This window comes from Herpailurus yagouaroundi, unplaced genomic scaffold, assembly GCF_014898765.1.
Source record: "Herpailurus yagouaroundi ecotype Mexico unplaced genomic scaffold, PumYag 213, whole genome shotgun sequence".
In the NCBI taxonomy this organism is placed as follows: domain Eukaryota; kingdom Metazoa; phylum Chordata; class Mammalia; order Carnivora; family Felidae; genus Herpailurus; species Herpailurus yagouaroundi.
Window position 1 is genome coordinate 10,176,183 of NW_024412444.1, and position 21,471 is coordinate 10,197,653.

At 51.2% G+C, this 21,471-nt stretch overlaps 1 protein-coding gene and 1 long non-coding RNA gene across 2 annotated transcripts in view; one reads left to right on the forward strand and one right to left on the reverse strand.

The window, feature by feature from the left end:
• LOC121016794 (uncharacterized) overlaps window positions 1–21,471 on the reverse strand; it is a 112,710-nt gene that overhangs the window by 13,681 nt on the left and 77,558 nt on the right. The window lies entirely within an intron of this gene.
• The window catches only part of FAM107A (family with sequence similarity 107 member A), a 54,990-nt gene continuing 39,695 nt past the window's right edge, over window positions 6,177–21,471 (forward strand). The window contains exon 1 of the mRNA XM_040454622.1: window positions 6,177–6,476. Within this exon, the coding sequence (XP_040310556.1) occupies window positions 6,453–6,476 (24 nt within the window). The 5' untranslated portion in view covers window positions 6,177–6,452. The remainder of the gene's footprint in view (window positions 6,477–21,471) is intronic.

Here is a 21,471-nt window from a genome sequence, read left to right on the forward strand (position 1 = left end):
CCCCGCCACCAACTGACTCTTCTGCAGACCCTTCCTTACATGTGCATGGTGGAGAATGCCTGCAGCTTGGATGTGCTCCATTCCTCCCATTTTGTTCCACATGGCAGGGCCTTCTGTTCACACCTGACAGTCAGTGCTAACAAAGGGCACCCGCTGAACCCAGTCGCCCTTCCTTCCGCATCCCCAGGACTGACTGAGGCCAGCTGAATGGGAGTTTTCTGCAGGCCCTGGACCCTGACCGCACCACTCCTCTTCACTTAGCTGACTCACTTCTCAGAATACTTTATAAAATTTAAAAAACCAGGGGCACCTGGGTGGCTCAGGTGGTTAAGCATCTGACTTCAGCTCAGGTCATGATCTCACGGTCCATGAGTTCGAGCCCTGCATCGGGCTCTGTGCTGACAGCTCAGAGCCTGGAACTGCTTCAGATTCTGTGTCTCCCTCTCTTTCTGCCCCTCCCCTTCTCATGTTCTGTCTCTCTCTGTCTCAAAAATAAATAAAAACATTAAAAAAAATTTTTTTTATTTAAAAAACCAATAAGGACTTCTTTTTTTTTTAACGTTTATTTATTTTTGAGACAGAGAGAGACAGAGCATGAATGGGGGAGGGTCAGAGAGAGGGAGACACAGAATCTGAAACAGGCTCCAGGCTCTGAGCTGTCATCACAGAGCCCGACGGGGGGCTTGAACTCACAGACCATGAAATCATGACCTGAGCCGAAGTCGGCCACTGAACTGACTGAGCCACCCAGGCACCCCAGGACTTCTAAAGTAAGTCCATGGCTAGGGCTAGGCAGAGCTCTTAGCAGTGGTCCCTATTTTAAAAGGATATGGGAGGTGCATGGGTGGTTCAGTCGGCTAAGGGGCCGAGTCTTGACTTCAGCTCAGGTCACAATCTCACAGTTCGTGGGTTCAGACCCTGCATCAGGCTCTGTGCTGGCAGCTCAGAGCCTGCTTGGGATTCTCTCTCTCTCTGCCTCTCAATCTGTTCCTCTCTGGCTTGTGTTCTCTCTCTCTCTCTCAAAATAAATAAACAAACTTTACAAAATAAAAATAAAAAAATGAAAGGACATGGGATGGCCACCTTGTTGAGAGAGAAGATTCGTGGCACTCTTCTAAAAGCTGTCTCGCACAGCACTTTAAAGAAGATTGAGAAAGCATCAATGAGATGAATCAGAGAACTGGGGATAGCGTCTCCTGGAGAGGGGGAGCTTGGAAAGGCAGCACACTGGAATGGCCGGTGCCCCACCCAGGTCCCCTCGACCAGTCTGCACTCCTCTTGGAGAACTGCCCTCAGGCTATTCATACCTCCTCTGCTCACTGGGGCAAAAAAGAGAGGCCAGCAAGTGTGGGAGTTTACATCACTACAGGATGGTCCACAGCTCCTGACTGCCTGGCTGGGAACCAGAAAGCCCAGCTCCCTGTCTTGCAGCAGGACAACCATGAGGTGCAATTAAATTGCAGTCCAGGGCTCCCCATGGGATCGAACCAAAGCTGGAACTTGGCCTGAAAGTGTCCCTTTGCTTGGTTGTTTCCCCTTTCCTGTCCTGCTCCTCCACTCCCCTACGTGTGTCCCCCAGGAGCCCATCCTTAATAAATTACCTGCAGGGTGCCTGGGTGGCTCAGTCAGTTAAGCATTCGACTTTGGCTCAGGTCATGATCTCATGCTCCTGAGTTCGAGCCCCGTATCAGGCTCTGTGCTGACAGCTCAGAGCCTGGAGTCTGCTTCAGATTCTGTGTCTCCCTCTCTATCTGCCCTCTCCCTGCTCACTCTCTGCCTCTCTCTGTCTCTCTCTCTCTCTCTCTCTCAAAAATAAATAAACATTAAAAAAAATTTTAAATCACCTCCCTGAGAATCCTCACCCCAAAGTCAGCTTCTGGGGGACCCATCCCAAGAGAGGCAGCGGCCAAGGCCAACTGGATGGGACTGAGCCTGGGCCTGGGCTAGGAGACAAGACACCCAGCATGTAGGAATTGTCACCCACAGGGTCAGGTCTCCATGAATAAAGGGCATGTGCTGTTGCATGCTGGAGAATATGAGGCTGAGACTATGGGACATGCCCCCTCCCGCCTCCCCTCCTCCTCAACCAGGGGCAGGTCTCTGCTGGCACATCCTCCAAATGATGAAAAGGAGCCCAGATGACCATCAGGCCTACCACCAAAACCCACCAAGGAGATGGCATTCTAGAACCAGCCCCCCTAGGGTCCCCTGGGGTGGACATCACAAAATGCCAAACACCTATGAGGTTCTCAACATCATTGCCAGGGCATTGTGGCCACTACAGGGACCTCCAGGTCAGCTCAGGATTGGGGCAAGACAGAGAGCCCAAGAAAATGGCTGGAGAGAGTTGAGTCAGTCATTACTCACCCACTATGCATGAAGGACTGGGTAGGCACGGGGGATACCACAGTGAAGAAGACCAGACACAGTCCCTGCTCAGAGTCCCTGTGGGGAACCGAGATCAAAAAGCAATATGACTTGATAAGGGCTATGCTGGGAAAGACTGTGGGATCAAGGAAGGTCTCCTGGAGGAAGCAGCATCCACACTGAGCCTTGGGAGTTTGCAGGAGTTCCCCAGGCAAAGAGGGGAAGGAGGCCAGGCCAGGGAGCAGCATGAACAAGGCCTGCAAGCTGGAGAGGCCTGGGAGGGGAAGAGATGAATAACAAGGGCTGAGCAGGCAGGGGTGACAGCCTTAAGGGCCTTGTGGGCTGGGGGACGGGGCTAGGACTTTGTCCAGGGGCTGTGCAGACACACTGAGAGATTGAAGCTGGGGAATGACACGACCAGATCTGCAGTTTTTGAGAATTCCTCCTGGCTGCCGTAAGGAGAAGGCAGTGGAGAAAGCGAGGCCAGGGTGAAGAGGCTGCTGTATCATCCCAAGAGGTGGCCTGGACCAGGAGATGCACAGGGATGGAACAAAGGGGACCAGTCGCAGTTATTTGGGAAGTAAAATAGATAAGACATGAGAACTGATTTTTCTCATCATTGCGGTGGACAAGCCTTTAGGAATCTCTGCAAGCTTCTCGTGGCCTCAGAAGTTGGGGCTCATATCTCCTTACCCTCTCCCCACCTAGACGCCACTCCTCTCTCCCAAGACTGAGGAGGGGGAAAGTAAGGGGAGGTAAGGGGGAGGGCTTTCCAGCAGCTGTAATTCTGGTCCTCACCAGCAGGTGGCAGACCAAGACAGAAAGGGGAAGAGCAGCAAGGTTACCTCTGCCCACCCAGTTTGGCGAAAGGCGCTCCGCTTAATAGACAGGATGCCTGGGATTTACCAATGGGCAGTGAATTTACTATTACACTAATAGCAGCATAAGAGCAGCACCCAACCCCTTTAGGAATTGCTGCTGTAGGCTCTGTGGAGAGGTTTATATGAATTACCTCATTTCATCCTCACAGCCCTATGTGGTGGGGACCATTGTTACCTCCTTTTACACATGAGGAAAATGAGGCTCAGAGAGGCCAAGGTACTTGTCCAAAGTCACGCGCCTAAAAAGCTTCCGATTAAGGATTGGAATCCCAGTCCATCTACGTCACTACAGGAAACAAATCCTTCAGAAATACTTGCCCTGAAAGTCCTCAGGGATGAACAATGTTTTTCTCTCCCTCCTCCCTCCCCTCCTCCTTCTCCTTTTCCCCTTCCTCCTCCTCCTCCTGAATGCCTCTGAAGACTTTTGAAAATTGCCCAGAACCTCTGAGTCAACGTTCTCAAAATCCACCATCATTGCTTTGAGAGACAAAGAGGGAGTCGGTCTGAGTGATATGCAACTCCTCTTTTCAAAACCGTCCCACATTTTGTAAGCCTTGCTCCCCTCTACAAGATTGTGAGTCAGGAAGGAACAGATGTTTGCAGCCTATTTTGCACATGGAGAAAGAGAGGCTACGAGCTGTGCCCAGGCCACACAGTGAGACAAAGCAAAGCCAGATCTAGACCCTGTCCTTGACCCTGCAACACCAACCGTCTTTTCATAAATCATCTGTGTCTGCATTCCAAGCACTCCTTGGTGCCAAGACCTGTGCTAGGTTCTGGGTCCACCACCCCCATTCCTGCCCATGGCATGAGGTCCAAATGTTGCATTTCAGACCCTCATCTTGCCAGAAGCCAGGCTTTGGACCTTCAGCCAATCAAGACCTCCAGGCAACCAAGCTTTTAGTGCAGCTCATAAGTCATATTTCAGCAAGACTCCAAGCAGAGGGGGAAAAATTAATAAGTGGGTAAAATTCCTTTTCTCTCCTCCCATCCCACCAAGAGCCAAGCTGGTAGATAATTATGGGATGGCTGCCAAAGGAGTTTGATCTTCAGGGCGGACTTACGGCATTTTTACTGCTCTGGCTGATAGCCAGTTTAGTCACTGCCCGTTACAATGTCGTGAACGCTCTCTGTACTGCAGGAAATCAGAAGCGGAATGCCAGCCATGACTGAATCAGGGAGAAAAAGAATGGGGGGCAGCTGAGGCAGGGGCTGGACCAGAAGAAGGAGCAAAGGAAGAAGCCACATTTTTGCTTGCCTAGAGGGGACAGTACTAATACTCTTACAATGAGTCAGGGCTGTGTTGGGCACTCTACGTACTTAGACTATTTCATTTCATCCTCCATCATTTATTCACCCACTCCTCCAATATTTATTGAGTGACTGCAATGTGCCAAGCTCTATTTTAGACCCAGGAGGTGAACTAATAAATAAGACAGACCAGGACCCAGGCTTTGTGGAACTGCCATTCAGGTGCAGGAGCTGAACAATGAAAAAATAATAAACAGAGAACCCAGGAAGCTAGTTTGCATTGAGGGTCAGGGAAGGCTTATCTGAAGAGGAGATAATTGAGTCTGTTGAATAAAAAGAAAAGAATTATGCAGGATTAAAAAATGGAGTTGAGGGAGAGAGATGGGAAACATTCCAGGCAGAGAGAACAACCAGTGCAAAGGTCCTGGGGTGAGGAGAAAGGTGGTATGATCCAGGAATTGTCAGGGAGAAAAGAGAATGGGAAATGATGTCCAAGAAGCAAGAAAAACTTGATAGAACAGAACTTTAGACCACGGGGAATTTCATTCTGTGGGCAAAGCTGGGTCTAGAATGCCTAATCCTTGAGCCTTCACTGCCAACTACCATTTCATAAATCATCTGTGTCATAAGTCATCACCACTTCCCAGTGAGGCACCATACTAGAGCAAAGTGAGGGTGGCAAGTTTTTCCCTGCCCAGCCACCTCTTAAGAAAGGGTGTTAGGCTTAATCAAACTGGTTACCTGGGACTTGCCAATAGGCAGTGATTTTATCATCAGTGTTATTAACAACATTATAACAGCAGCACCAAACTTCTCTGGAGAATTGCTATTGTCCACATCCTCTGCTTGGAGCTTTACACAAGTCACCAGATTTCATCCTTACTGCCCCATGGGGTGGGGCAGTTGATATCCTTCTTCGGTCAAGTGGGAGACGATAAAACAGGGAATGACATCATCTGATTTGTTTTAACAGAACAATGGCTTTGGCTGTACACACCTACCTCTTTTGGCCCTCAGAGCAACACTGTGCAGTGTGATTATAGGAACACACACACACACACACACACACACAAGAAGAAACTGAGGTTCCCAGAGGTCAAATCATGCCCCCTTGGGTCACACAACTGTGAAGAGCGAGCTAGGACAGAAGCCCAAAGTGATTCTGGCCTTAACCTCACCCCATGCTGGCGATAAAAAGGAAGGTGGTAGCAAGTGAGAAGGAGGGTGACTGCTGGGGTAACTTGGAGAACTTGGCCTTGGGCCTGGAATCCAGCCTCCAGATATTTTCCTGGCCTGAGCCCAGACCAGCCCTCCCCCCTCCCCTCCCTGCCTGGATAACTGTCCTGTTGAATGAAGTACTCTGCTCTCAGAGTCTCTGCTCTGGGACAGCCCTTGCCCCCAAGTGTCTTATTAATGGGGCTGTCCAGCCCGAGGTTTACGTGCCCACACAAGCCTGCCCTGAGCCCCATGCTCCAGATGTCCCACACAGTCTCCACTGTCTGGGCCCTGTCTGCGGATTGGTGCCCGGCCTGGCAAGAAGGCCAAGTCCTGCCTGCTAGGCCAGCCAGAGGTCACCCGCCGCACCCAAGCTGCCGGCTGCATGGTGAGAGGACTGCTTTGCTTCTTCCCCCAACCCTGGATGCCTCAGTTTCCCTTTCTGAGAGAGGCAGGGGTGCAGGAAGTGAGGAGCTACAGGGACCACAGGACGTGTGGGCCACATGCGGACACTGTGCGCCTCTGACAGGATCAATCACTCTAAGCCTGTCTGAGGAGCTCTGGGCTTAGGAACAGCTGTGAAAGCCTCCTTTGTGCCTGAGGAGAATGAGCCGCGAGAGGACAGGGGGCCCTGGCCCGGGGAACCCCTTGGGCCCCGGCTCCTGAGATCAACATCAGCAGGGAGGACCCCCAGCCTGGCCCCCGAGGCCCACCCAGGCCTGGTGCCTACTTTGTGCTATGGGAACAGTCCAGGGGAAGAAGGTAAGAGCCCCCGAGGGTCCTGTTGGGTCCCTGAACGTGGGGAGGGAGACTGCATTTACCAAGTGGGAGCCCTCACCCACCTACCCACCGGCTCTGGGGGGCCTCACCCAGCCACTGCCCCCCGGCATCCCTCCCTGAGCTCACAGCCAAGATTTGCATCTAGAAACCGGGCTGGGGCTTAAGACAAAGCCATCTGATCTCTCCATCTCTGGAACAGACGTGGGGCTGCCCAATCTCACGGGCTCTCTGGTCTTATACATATGCCTCTCTGCTTTCCTACATACAGGCTCTGTGGCCACCCCTCCCCATGCACCAGGGGAGTGTCTGTGGGCAAGGTATCAAAGCTTTCTGTAACTCACTTCCCCATGGGGACAATAGTCACTACCTCAGTGAAATATTAAATGAATTAAATGAATTATACATATATACATATATATTTATTATATTATATTATATATTATTATATATTATTATAGAAATCTCTTCATATTGTTATGCATCACCTTCTACATCTGAGCGCCCAGTAGGGGATCTGTAGACAGCATAGCCTATGCGTGTTTCTGAAAATGTGGTCGATACACCCCCTGTGTCTGCATTAGAGATGGGCGTGGGAGGGGGCTTGTTCCACAAGCCTTCTTGGGGCCGGCCCAGACCTCCTGGATGTAGAGAAGGGGAGGCAGGGCTCCCTGGGGATTCTCCTGCATGCTTTCAGCCCAGGTTGTCCAGGACAGTGATCCCAATGCTGTGGTCAGGCAGCCCAGTCCCAGCTCCCCCATCTACCCACTGCGCCAAGGAGCTGAACCCCTCTGGATCTCAGCTCCTCACTTGTAAAGTAGGGCCAGTCCCCACCTCCTGGGAGGTTCCATGACCTGATACCTATAAAGTGCTTAGCACACTGCCTAACACCCAGAGGGCCCAGTAAACAGGGGCTCTAATCCTCAAACAGCTCATGGTTGTGCTTGGCTCCAAATTTTCTGCCAACCCAGCCCATGCCACATTTTTCAAATTTAAAGTAAAACACATCATGGACCTGATGGAGGAAGCCTTTCTGGACCTCAGTTTCCCCATCTGGAAAATGAGTGTTGGGTTAGATAACCCCCTGGGGCCTCCTAGTGCCAGCCTCTGCTTCCCACCTCCTTCGCTTCAGAAGCAGTCAGACCTGGGAGCTCCTGCCGCCCCTCAGCACCCCCAGCAGCATTATTCTACAAGGTTGATGTCCTGTGGCTGTCCCTTCTCCCTCCTGCAGTGTTCCCTCGAGCCAGCCCGCAGTTAGGACCGGTAGATTATCTGAGCAGCCCAGAGCGGCCGTCCCAGCCACGCTTTGCACCCTGGCCCCACCCATCCCCTCTTTCAGGAACAGTCTTCCAGCTCCTCTCTTTTCCCAAGGGGGAATGAGCTCAGCCTCTAGATCTTACCTGTGCTGAGAGTCACCTTGGAGAATAGCTTTCCAGGCCTAGAAAAGACCCTGACAAGGTCTCGTGCAGCAACGGCAAATACAGCTCATGTATTGCCATCCTCTCTTCCCCCACCCATGACAGACATCACCAATGGATCCCTGTACCCTTTCCCACTAAGTGTAGACAGCCTCAAAATCCCCCTCAGCACAGCATCCCAGGACTCCCCCACCAGTCAGCCAGGACTAGCCCCCACATTGAAAGCCATGCCTACCCTGAGCCCAGCTCCTTCTCCGGCCCTGCAGGGAAAAGGCCTCCTGAGGAGAAGGCAGCAAGAGCATAGTGATTGGGAACATGGGCTTTGGGGTCGGACAGACCTCAGTCAGTTCCTCCGCGTGCTCTATGACCTTGGACAAGACAATACACTTCTCTGAGCCTTAGATTCTGCCTCGATAAACTAAAGATAATAATCCTTCTCACATTGTCATAAAACCTAAATGATATCATGCCTGGGACAAAATAGGTGCTCAGTCAACGTTGTCTCTTCTCTGCATTTGATCCTCTCACACCTGTGTCCTCCCTTTGAGCCAATGAGGGCATTGACATCACACCCAACAGCAGATGAAAAAACTGATTCATAAGCAAACATAACTTCCCCCAGCTGGTCAGTGGTAGAGCCGGCCTGGAGCATAGGTTATGAGCATGCCCAGGCCAGGCCCTTTGTGGGGCTCCCCCAACCATGGATCACCCCACCAAACCCCCCATATGCCTACTTCTGTCTTCATTTCTGGAGGCAAACAGCCCAGCTGCCTCTGTGGGATGTCTATGACAGGCCCAGCTGTGCAGAACATGATGTCCAGCACCCACTGGCCTGTCCTATAAAGGTCACCCTGCTGTCCCTGGGGGCTTCTCAGATCCCTCCCACCCTGGTGGCTTACTCACAGTTATAAAATAACAGCTCTGGAAAACCCCTGGTGATGTGCTCCAATCCTCTCCCCATTGTACAGCTGGGAAGACTGAGGCTGAGAGAGCGGGAGGACTTGCCAGGGCCATGCAGCCAGGGTCAGACCGTTTCCACAAGGCCTGGCAGCTCCGGGCCCAGCCCCAGAAGCACACAGGAAGGCAGTGGGTCTCGTTCCCCCACACCATGCAGGGCAGGACCGAGCCGCCCCTTGGAGACGACCCCTGCCCACTTAGAGCACTCTCTCCTGGTATATAACTGTCTGCCACATCTTCATTGGCTCCCAGCCCAGCCTCCCATAAACACCCATCAACTGGGCACCTGTGCCGGGATCTGGGCCAAGGAGGGAAAGGCATACCTGCCCTCACAGCAACTCTCACAGCCCTCAGACACCAGACGACCGGGGTCTGGGCACTCTGTCCTCAGCCTCCACTCAGCAGCCAGTGCCCCTCCCCCAGGAAGGGCACAGGCCCACAGGCTCTTACAGGCAGTCCCCACACAAGTCCAGCACCCCAGGCATGATCCTACTTCTACCCTTAAAGCGCCCAATGCTAAATACAGACACTAAATGATACCCTGATACTAAAAAGAAAACGTTACTCATAACAGCCCATGTGCATTGCGCTTCGGCAAAGATTCTCTCATTCAGTATGCCCACAGCTCTTTGAGGTAGATACGTTCATTACCCAAACAATCAGAGGCACAGAGAGATTAAAGGAGATTAAATGAGAGGCTCGAGGTCACCCAGCCAGTAAGCAGTGGAGTCGAGATTTGAAGCAGGCGGTCTAAGGAGCCTTGACCACTGAACCCCACTGCTGGCGTGTGTGAAGGTGGGCTCTGGAGCAGGAAGAACAGGGTTCGAATCCCACCTGGGACCCCTGTCAGGGCCACCTGCTTAACCTCTCCGAGCCTCAGTCTCCTCATCTGCTAAATGGGATCATGATTTCCCCTTCCGCACTAGGATGAGCAGAGGTGCCTGGCACGGAGTCGGTGTCAGAAACGGTGGCACACAATGGTACCCTTGCTCTGGAAGCTGAAGGTGGAGCTTCAGCAGAGAGGGGGCTGGCTGTGCCCCCAGACCCACAGTGGAACCCCTTGAAGCCCTCAACACTCAGCATGCTGCAAGACATGTCTCCAAACTCAGCACCACCCAGGTTTTTCACTGAACGAATCCTACATTCTGACTCTGTTGATATTTGCCAAGCACTCGTCGCTTTGTATTCGTCTTCATTAGAAGGAAGTTTCCTTGACTGAAACAAAAGGAATAAAAGAGGAGAGATCCAGCTAAATTTGATAAATGGCCTGAAAGGGAGTGTTCGTTCTTATGGAGTCCGAAAGGCGCACATCTGGCCGGGCCCCACTGGCTCCCTGAACAATTATCCCCACCGATGATGGATGGCTCCTCTCCCCGGCGCCGCTCAGTGGGGCCGGAGGACCTCGTTAGAAGGCTCTCACTGCCCGCTGCCCGTGCCATGCCGTGCGCCCCCCCCCCCCACCCCTGCCCACCGCCTCTGACCGCTTCCCCGACGGGAGCTGGGGCTTCATCTGGGCCTGCAGGGCACACTCCCAGGGGCTCTGGGATTAGACACTAGCACAAATGCCGTCATTGTGAGCAGCTTGCCAAACCCTGGACTTTGTCATTCAGGTCCAGGCTCCCCCTTTTACTCCATCTGTTCACCCCCTGGATCTGAAAGCCCCTGAATGTTTTCCTTCCCAGCCTGAGCAAACCGGTAAGCACCCCATGCTCCCCTCCACTGTGAACTGTCCTCTCCACCTCATCCTCTGCTCTCAGAATAGCCTCACCTGGGACCCTTGAAAAAGTTGGAGCTGAAATTTCTTCCCTAGGAAAGCCGAAGGACACAGGGCCAGTTCTGGGAGCTGTAGGGCTATGTACTGGCAACAACTGAAAGGGGCATTTGAAAGTAGGCACAGTGACCTTTGGAGGCAGGGAAAGGGCAGTTTTCCTGTTCCCTGAGGCCTCCCTATGGGGCTTTCCTCCTCCTCTGCCCTTGGCTTCCCCAAGCCAAGATTGAATTCAGAAGCTGAATGCCCCGGGCTGCCTCGAACAGATGCACAGGCTGGGCAGTGCACAAAAGCAATGAGTGGATGGGTGAGCAGGGGTGGAATCCAGTCCACTCTCTACCAGCAGATCCCGGTACCCAGGTGTTGGCTAGGTCTGCCCAGAGGAAAGAATGCTGCTTTGTGATTGCACAGTGCCATCACTTACAGTCCTGCAATCACCTCTTCCAAGACTAAAACTTCTCCTGTCCATCCTTATGGCAGGAAGCCCAGCTTATGGGGGAAAGACACTGAAGGAGAAAGAAAGGAAGATGCCGGCTCAGCTGACGCTTCTCCTCGGAAGCCTGGCCCAAGTGGATCTCTAATGTCTATGCAGGGCTAGAGGCTAAGATGAGGATGCCAGAGCAAGCCCGTCTCAGAGCCGTATCCTCATGAACAGGCTGCAGGTTTCGCTAAGCCTGGAGGATCACCAGCGGTGCTGGGAAGGGGCCAGAGAGATTAGAAGGGGGTAAAGCTCCCTCAGACACCCCAGGGCACCACCACTCCCCCTGAGTTCCCCAGACTAGGGCAAATCCCATTATGCTCCCCACGCTCTCCCCACCACACTGATCAAGGCTGTAATCTCGGATTTAGTTCTGTGATTTCCCCAAGGAGGGAGACTGTGTTTGACTTTGTGGCTCACAGTTGTGTCCCCAGCACCTAGCAGATAATAAGTACCCAATAGATTGAGGAAGGGAGACAGAGAGAGAGAGAGAGAGAGAGAGAGAGAGAGAGAGAGAGAGATGGCGGCTGGGTCTCCATGGGGGTAACTCCATGGTGGGGCTGAAGGCCAAATTCATGGAAGGATCCACACAGAACTCAGGCTGAGAGGAAGGACATAGACTGAGTCCCTCAATTTCTCCCACACATCCCCTTCTTACCTTCCAAGAGCTTTAAGACTCTGACCCAAATTCCCACATTCACCACCTTGCCTCCAGCTGCCCCCCCCCACACACACACACACAGATTTTCCACCTGCACAACTTCCTGGCCAAATGCAATATCCCTCATTGGGATTTTTCACCATTCATCCAACCATTTTTTTCACCATTCATCCAACAAGCACTGACTGGGCACCACTGGGTACCAGGATCCCAGGTGCCAGAGACAGACCAGTGAATAAGACTCTGGCCCCGTCCCTGCACAGCCCAGCAAGAGAGAAATAAGTCAGTGGTGATGACAGAGCAGGTACTGGGTGCCCTGATAAGGGAAACACAGAGGAGCTGGGGCACAGAAGGAGGTCCACAAAGCAAGAAGAGGCCAGGGAAGCTCCCAGAGGCCCAAGCTGTGATCCAAAGAATGAAGAAGGGATAAGCAGGTCTGGGAGCCAGGAGAGATGTCCAGGGACACAGTAGGACCTGCCAAGGCCTAGAGGTATAAGAGGCATGGTGCATCCAGGAACTGGAAGAATCTTCTGGTTTGCAGCCACTCTTCCTGAGCCTAGCACAGTGCCCTGACCCCTGATTCTGGGGTTGGGACCTGCCATGGGCCTGGGTCAAGTGAGGCCCTAACTCACCACTGCCCCACCTACCCCTCTACTTCCTTATAGTAACACCCTCCCCCCCAAAACCAACTATGGATCTTCCTCAGCCTCTTTGATCAAGGAGAATATTTTTTTTTCTCTCCTTTCTTTTGCTCAAGTATTCAAAACAGCTGAGAACAAAGCAAGAGAAAGAGAGATAGAGAGGGAGAAAGAGAGACAAAGACACAAGAGATGAAAATCACCAAGAGAAAGTCTGCTGGTAGCCGAATGAGCAGACCCCAAGCCTGTTCTCCCCAACCTCTGCCCCTCTGCTCCCCACACCCTCTGAGTGCCCCTCTGGGCCTCTTTTCCACTCCCATGTGTTTTAATGCCTCTAGACAGGAAAAGGGGAGAAGGAACCAAGATGGCAGGCTTCACCTCATGCTCAGACCATGAGGGGCAAATCCTTCCAGGACAGTAGAGGGCAGGACATTATTTTCATTCCTTCCTTACATCACTCACATCCTCTTAATCCAATTTCCATCCACCAGCAAGCAAAAACCTTCACCTCAAGGCCCTGAGCCACCCTGGACGAGATGGTCTCCCTTTCTGGGCTTCCACACTCCTCCCTTGTCAATGCAGGGTTGGTAGCTGTGCAACTCACTGCTTTAGGGGGCAAAATGAGGCAGGGAGAAGCGGGGAGGTGAGAACATGCATCCCCCAAAGGATGCAGTGCCAGGACCCCACATACATGATGGCAATAGCCCCTCTCTGCAGGCCGGCCTGGGTTGTCTCCCCCATTTCACAGCCCTGAAGGGGTCAGAGGAAGTCACATTAATGCAAGATGGCCTTAGACTCCTCCCACACACTCCAGAAGCCAAAGGTTTGCAGAGACCTTGCACAACACAGCCGACCCTGGCCTACACCCATAAGCTGAACTGAATCCACTCCACATGCTTCAGCAGTCTCAGGGGTCACCAGGCCTCTCAGACCTCCTTCCTTCTCATCTGTAAAATGGGCATCCCTTGAAGGTAAAAATATGAATGCTTTCCAGTCATTGAACTCCCACAGAATCCTCACTACAAGCCCGGCCACTTACATATGTATGTCCCCATTTCACCAAGGTAAAAACCCAGACTCAGAGAGGTTAAGCTCACTGCTCAAGACCACACAGCCATTAACTGCCAGAACCAGGCCTTGAACCCAGATGCCTCTGGCTCCACGGCTCACTGACTTGTTTTTCAAGTATCTGGATGAAACCATGACGCTCAAAAGCCAGAGTAAATCTTCACCTTGTTGGGTAGAGTTACTAGCTGGTGGTGGCTCCAGTCCCACTGGGAGCTGGGTTGAAGAGCGACCTTAAAGTTCAGAAGAATTTAATTTCCTTCATGAAAGGGCTTGGAGGTGGGGCAGGAGGGGCCAAATCAAAAGCCGGCTTTTGAGAAGGCAGGAATCCAAAAAGGCAGCTCCCTCCCTGGGCCCCAGGGATCTGCTTTCAGAACATTGTGTCTCCTAAGCTGACATGAACGAGGGGCTTTGTTTAAGTGAGCGATCAGATCTCAGGGCCTGGGGGGTAGGGAAAGGGCAAGGAGCTGGAACTTTCCTTCGGTCATCTAAAATCTAAGACAAGACCAAAGAAAACAGCAAGGTGCCCCAGGGAAGCCGGGAGAGCCTGGCTTGGTCTTAGCGACATCTTGCTCCCATGGAAGCTTAGGATAGGGCATGGGGTGTCCCACAAGGGATGTCATACCCAGAACCTGCAGAACTCGGCCAGAAACCAGATGGAGATGCTGTGTGGGGGACCCACCCAAGAATTTTTCCTTATGCACCTGAGCTCTTGGGAACACTTCGGGGTCATATTGGGGTATACGATGTGGCAGATGTTCATGGAGAATCCTGCCATCAGCAGGCCCCAAAGCAGTCAGTTTGTGAAGGGCCCATGGTGACGCTGTGGTCACAACCGGGGACCATGGAGGGACATACTGGTTTCCTAGGGCCGCCCCGACCACCTACCTACCATAAATTAGGTGGCTGAAAACAACAGAAATTTGTTCCAGAGCCTAGAAGCCTGAAGTCAAGCTGTTGGCGGGACTGTGATCCCATAAGCCTCTAGGGGAGAATCTGTTGTTTGCCTTTCTCTTAGTTCTGGTGCTGTGAGCCACCCTTGTTGCTCTGTGGCTTGTAAATACATCACTCCAGTCTCTGCCACCGCCACTATTACGTGGCATTCTCCTCTCTGTCTGTGTCTCGTCTCCTCTGCTTATAAGGACACCGGTCATACTCGCTTAGTGCCCACCCTAATGACCTCCTTTTAACTTGATTACGTCTTCAAAGACCCTACTTCTAACTAAGGTGACCTCCACAGGTACAGGGGCTAGGATTTCAACATATCTCTTTGGGGGGACACAATGCAACCCATAACTGTGACCCTCACCCCACTGGACCTCTACTCTTCTTACGCATCTAAAGTTATACATTAGCATAGCTGGAACCCATCCATCCTCTGCCAGCGGCTCTCCTGGGGCCTCAGGTCCCTTTAGCTCCTGTCCAGTGGGGTGACTTCCCACATGTCATTTTGATTCCAGGCCTAGTCCTCCCTTCTCCTGGGTAAAACCCTTGGAGAGCAGATACATGGAAATCCACAACCACCAGGCCCTCTGTGACCCCCATGTGGCCCCCTCTGTGACCTCCTGTGACACTGGCTCTCACTCACTCTAATCCAGCCACGCTGGACTCTGTGTTTCTCCGACACGCCAAGCTCTTCCCCACCTCAGAGCCGTTGCCTCTGCTGTTCCTCCTTCCTGGTGCACTCTTCCCTGGCTCTCCCCAGGGCTGGCCTGTGCAGGGCTCAGCTCAGAGAGGCCTTCCCCAACCCCCCACCACCCGTCCTAGCTAAGTACCCCCATCTTTGTCTCCAGTCTTGTAGGAGCTCCGCAGAACTTACCACCATCTGAAATCACCTTCTTTGGTTATTTCTTTAACTGTTTCATACCTGGCTTTCCCAACCAGCCTGTCAGCTTTCTGAGGGCAGGGACCTTACCTGTCACTCATTCTGGACGCTCAGGACCTAGTGCAGGTCGGATATACAATAGGTATGAGTGAATGAGTGAATAAATTAATGAATCCATAGCTGTCATAGAGGAAACTCACTCCTTCACTCCATAAATATTTCCTGAGCATCCGCTCCGAGCCAGATGCTGCGTCAGGCCTGAGGCAGTCACAGTGTGCTCAGGGAGACAGAGAGTACAGGCCACAATGACTGACTGACAGGAATTAGGAAGAGGCATCCTTCTCACAGGCCTTCACCATTAGCTGCCAGCAAATCGGAAATTCAAATTATGCTATCTACAAATGACTACACTGAGATGCCAGCATGGAGATGTCCCCACAGACCAACAGCCCCCTTCCTGATGTCCTAATATCCTCTACCCCTGAAGCCCTCTACCCCCAACAGCCCCAGAGCTGAGGAAGAAAAAACAAGATCTCAAAACGATAGAGATGTTTCTGCCAACCACATGTTCAGGACTTGAACTGGCACTGGTATTCCACAAAGCGATCAAGTGCCATTACGTTAATGTTGCTGTGAATTTTCTCTCTCTCTCTGTCTCAGGGGACCCATGTGTCCCTCAACTGGGGACCCAGAAGTGGGATCACTAAGTCCGAGGGAGCAAATTTTACCTCTACCCTCTTAGGGTATCTGGCTAGGACTGAGAATTAAATCAACCTAAGACAGGTTAATAGGAGAAAAGCTTAGAGATTTTCACAGGTTCATGAGAGTCCCCATTGGAAAACAAAGCCCCCAAAAGCACACAGACCCAAGTGCTTCTACACCAAGTTGAACAAAAAATAGCAGTTGTGGGAAAGTGACTGAAACATACAGAGAGATTAAAGGAAGACAAGGGTTATCTTAACAAGATCTGTTTGTATAGATTTCTCTCCGCTCCATCCCGTCTCTGGTGATAAAAATGTTTCTTTCCTCCTGGTGTAGGGAAGGCATCTTTGACACCAGAGTCTTATCTCCTGCTTTCAGGAAGATGAGGTGGGGGCAGAGTACCCTTCTTGTACCTGCTGTTTTTCAAGTGTCTCTAGCTCAAAATAATCCTTATGCCAAAGTGGCATAGTTTGGGGTCACCTATGCTGCCACCCTTCACACCTTTTCTAGATAAAGGAGACCGGTTACAGCAAACTACATGCCCACAGACAGTGTATCAGTGTTCAACTACCCCACATCTTTGCCAATGTTTTCTACTTTTCACGCTTTTTAATTTTTTGTGACCCTGATGGATAGATACTAGTGTCTCATTACGGTTTTGCTTTCTTTTTTTTTTTTTTAAAGCAGATTTGATTTAAAAGATGTATTTGGAAACCTATCAAACGTTTTCAAGCACTCATGGAGTATTTACAAATGTTGACCACATTCTAGGTTACAAAACAAATCTGGATACCAAAGCATCTGTATCCTACCCATCATGGTATAGGTCAACAACATAATTAAAGGACAATAATAAACAAAAAAGAAACTAAAATATATTTGGAAGATAGGGAACACTTCTAGATTGATCAACGAAGAGATCAAGAAAATCTGCAGACCTCAATGGTCATAAAGATACTGTATATCAAAACACAGATAACCCAGTATTTAAGAAGTTTATAACCTTAAAAGTAGATAGAAAAGAAGGCTGAGATTTAATGAGCCAAATGTCAAAGTTAAGCAGTTGGTAAAAGAACAGCAGAACCAATCTAAAAAACTAGTAACAGGAAGTAGTTCCAGTAGTTTCCAGAAGTAACTGGAAAATAAAAATTAGAGCAGAAATGAAAGAACTGGAAAACAAATATGTGATAACAAAGATCAGTATGGCTCAAAGTTGGTTCTTTGAAGAAGATGGCCGAAAATGATACAGCTGACTTTACGCCTGTAAAATTTTAAACTCTCTAGAAACATCTAGAAAACATTGCTGAACAACTGGCTTAAGGAGAAATAAGCAAACTGAGTAGTTAGTAACACTTTAAGAAATTGAGCCATGGGTTAATCTCCCCATAAAGAAACCATCAGATCATCATTTTTATAGGTGTGTTCTATTAAGCTTTAAAGTAATTCATCAGTTTGCTTTTATACTCTGTCTTCTAAACAGCAGAAAATGAGAAAACACTTCCCACCTTTTTTATGATAAAATAACTTTTTGGATTTTATTTTTAAAGATTTTATTTTTAAGTAATCTCTACACCCAACGTGGGGCTCGAACTCACAACCCCAAGACCAAGAGTCACATGCTCTACTGAGAGCCAGCCAGGTGCCCCTATGATAAAATAACTGTGATATCAAAATTAAACAAGGACAGTTAAAGAAAAGAAAATCACAGTCCAATCCACTCATAAATATCGGTGCAAAAAAATTCTAAGCAGGACTCCCAGATCCCACAGCCTGGAGGCACTGGAATTATTTTTAACCTGTGCACTACAAACATCTCTCTGTGAGTGTCGTCTGACTCACAGACAGTCAGCTAAGAAGTTGGCCATGAAATGGCCATGGGCTTCCCTCTCCTCCGAATCCTGTCATTCCAGAGCCAGGTTAGTGGAAAGTTCCAGTGGCAGTTTTTCCAAGGGTGTCTCATCAGTCTCAGCCAGGTTAACAGTGGAGAGAGGGAGAGACATCCTGGGGTGACTTCATGGGTCCAGTCCTGCCCACTGGCACCGTGGTCTGCGGGCACCCCTCTGCCTGCCCCCAGCCTGATGTGCTGCGGCCAGGAGCCTCCGGGCTGCCTCCCTGGGCCATAGCGCCAGCAGGAGCCGAGCCAGCAAGCTGTGTGCGGCAGGCGTGACATGTAGACCTCAGACCGGCTGTAAGGGCTAAAGTTTCCTGCCTTTGCCTCCTGCCCAGCAAAGGCTCCACAACCCCAGAGGGAGGATTCGACAGTCATGGGAGGCTGAGCTCCTTGGGAGGGCTGGGTAGAGATGGTCTCCAGAGAGCGGGGCTCCTCCCGGTTCCCTCCCTCCCCCATTCACAGGGAGGTAATGGCCCTGGGGCACTCAACCCTGGGGTGGGGGGCATCCTTTCATGTCAATCCCTTCTTCGTGGGTACATAGTATTCCCCTAATACAGACATGCCACGATCTGCTTGAACAATCTTTGAGAGAATTTAAGTTCTTCTTTTATTCTTCCACGCCCTGATAGATATATTTTGGTGCACATCCTGTGTCCTTTTCCTGGGATGAATTCCACATTTAGGCAGCTGGGTGGGTTTCTATGAAATTGGGTGGAAAACGCTGTGTGTACGTGAGGACAGACAGACTTTCCAGCGAGGGGGAACGTGGCCATCAGACCCTTATGGGAGGTTGTTTCCAGAGTCGAGAATCACTGCTGCAGGAAACACAACCCACACAGTGTGACTTGTCTCCTGGATTTCTTCATTCTCACACAGAGCAGTTTGGCACCTCGGACCACAGGGTTTCCAACAACTTCATTTCAAGGAAATTATCGTTTCCCATTTAATCATCACGTGGCAGGCACCATCCGAGTACTTTACACAGCACCATCTCACAACAACCCCATTAAGTTGGTGCTGCAGTTACCCCCATTTTACAGACAGGAAACAGCTCAGAGAAGTCAGGGGCCTTTCCAAGCCACACAGTAGGTCAGTGGTGAACCTAGGGATCGGACCCAGGAGGCCGCCTCAGAGCCCACCGTCTGAACCACACACTTGCCCGAACGTCACCGCCCAGGGCCATGGGTGGGCCACCCAGAGCCCGGGAATCAAGCCCAGAAGCGGCAGTTCCCCCGCTTTTCTCTGTCAGGTTGTCAAGGCTCTCTGGGCTGAGCCCGTGTCAGGGTCCCGCCTATAAACACGCACTGCAGAAAATCAAGAGTGCCTGCGGGCTGAAGGAGCCATCCAGGGTGGGCAAACATCACAATCGTGGCTGGCCCTGCTAGAGCGCCGTAGCTCAGAACAGCACCATCTCTGGAGGGCAAGGCTGGCTGTCAAAATTCTGCTGATCCCAGGTTGGGAGGGGGAAGTAGAGTGGGTGAAGGGGAGCCTTTGGGCAGGAACCCCTCTTTCCTACCATCTCCTCTCACACTGGGGCTCGTGTCTGCAGCAGCCCAGCCCGAGGGCAGCATCTGACACAAAGCAGCCAACCCCAAGTGCTGGCGGGAGGCTGGGGTTTCCTTGAACTACACCAGCCACAGCCCTGCCCACCACTCTGGTACAAAGGAAGGTGGCCTTTGGAAATTCAGTAAGTCCCCTAGGAATGACATCAGTGAGAAAGTGATTAACACTGTATTTATTGAGCACTTACTACGCCCCACACCTGTGCTAAGAGCTTCATGTCATCCAGCTCCAGCCTCTGCCAACACTTTGATTATCCACACTTTCCAGGTGAGAAACTGAGGCGGGGAGAAGTTAGGCAGGTGACAAAGCTCAAAGGTGTCGGAGTAGGAATCTATACGAAGGCCATCTGACCCCGGAGCCCCCAGCCAGAGCTGGGCTCTGGAGCTCCCTCTGACCCCGGAATTCCCTCTACCCCTCAGCAAACACAGGAAACTTAAAGTTCCAAATCAGGGCGTCTGCCACCAGCAGGTGAGCACGCCAGGGGCAGAGACCAGGCTTTCCTCATCCCAACAGGCTGAGCCTCAGGGACCAGGGATCCTGCACAGGACAAATCTGGCATAAAGTCCCTGTTTGCCACCTGCCAGCTGTGTGGCCTTGGGAGAGTTAACTGAAATCTCTGAGCCTCGGTTTCCTCACCTGTGCGTGGGCACTGATGACACTCATTTACTCGGGTGGCTGTAGGCAGCAAATGGAATGATTCAGCGAGGTGCTGCCCCGATAAATGGAAGCGGTCATCATTAATGCTCTTGTTATTTCCATCCTGCAAGTGACTCAGCTGTCTCCTCAGATTCATTACCAACCAGAGTCTCTGAGAGGGAATGGCCTCAGGCTGCCTAGACCCCACTAGGAATAGTAATGATGTAACAGTCCTATCAGCAGCTGAGACTTATTGATTGTACACTATGTGCCAGGCACCCTTTACATATCAACTAGTCAACACACAGCCCCGGGAGAGGGCAGCAGGGAGGACAGTCCGAGGTCCAGACGCCATGGCCAGGCCAGCCCTTCTGTGCACAGGCCTGCCGGAGGGCAAGGTCACAGATGTCCGCACCAGCAGGTTGCAGGCCCCACCTTGGGCCCCACATCCACATCTGAGACCTGCAAAATGACTTTCCCGCCTCACCAACCCCTCAGGTGCTTCTGAGGGAGGACCCAGGGTTAGGGTTGTTGCCAGAGGGCTGGACAAACAGAAAGAGGATGTAGGGGATGTTGGAGTAAAGCTGTCTCCAAGCCACCCAGGGCCAAGGACGGTGCTCAACAATGTCTGTTGACTGACTAATATTTGTTGATTGTAATATAAGTGAGGGTTCCATTTTCAGAGCACAGTGGCTCAGGTATTGTGCTCTACCAACCGTTTTTTAAATGCATGCATGGAAAGAAAGACTGGAAGGATATATACCAAAGGCTAATCCTGATTATCTTAATTAGGGAGAGACAATGGGGGATATAATGGTCATTTTTGTGTGGGGTTGTGTTGGTTTGTTTGTTTTTTGTTTTTTGGGGTTTTTTTTTTTTTTTGCACTTTCTACATTGTCTACAATGAGCAAGTATTAATTTTATGCTCAGAAGAAAATACACTTTTCTGTGCATTTAGGACTCATTCAATTTTTTTTTTTCAACGTTTATTTATTTTTGGGACAGAGAGAGACAGAGCATGAACGGGCGAGGGGCAGAGAGAGAGGGAGACACAGAATCGGAAACAGGCTGCAGGCTCTGAGCCATCAGCCCAGAGCCCGACACGGGGCTCGAACTCACGGACCGCGAGATCGTGACCTGGTTGAAGTCGGACACTCAACCGACTGTGCCACCCAGGCACCCCGTAGGACTCATTCAATTTTACAGAAGAGGAAATAGAGGCCCAGAGGGGGTAAGCCATTTGCCTAAGGCCACACAGCAGAGGATAACTGGGACAGACCTAGGTCTGCTATCCCATCCCCTGCACCCTCTGGGAACTCAAGCCTCAGGACTGGGGCATCCCCAGCCCCTGCATGGTGAGGCCTCATTTCTCCTTTTT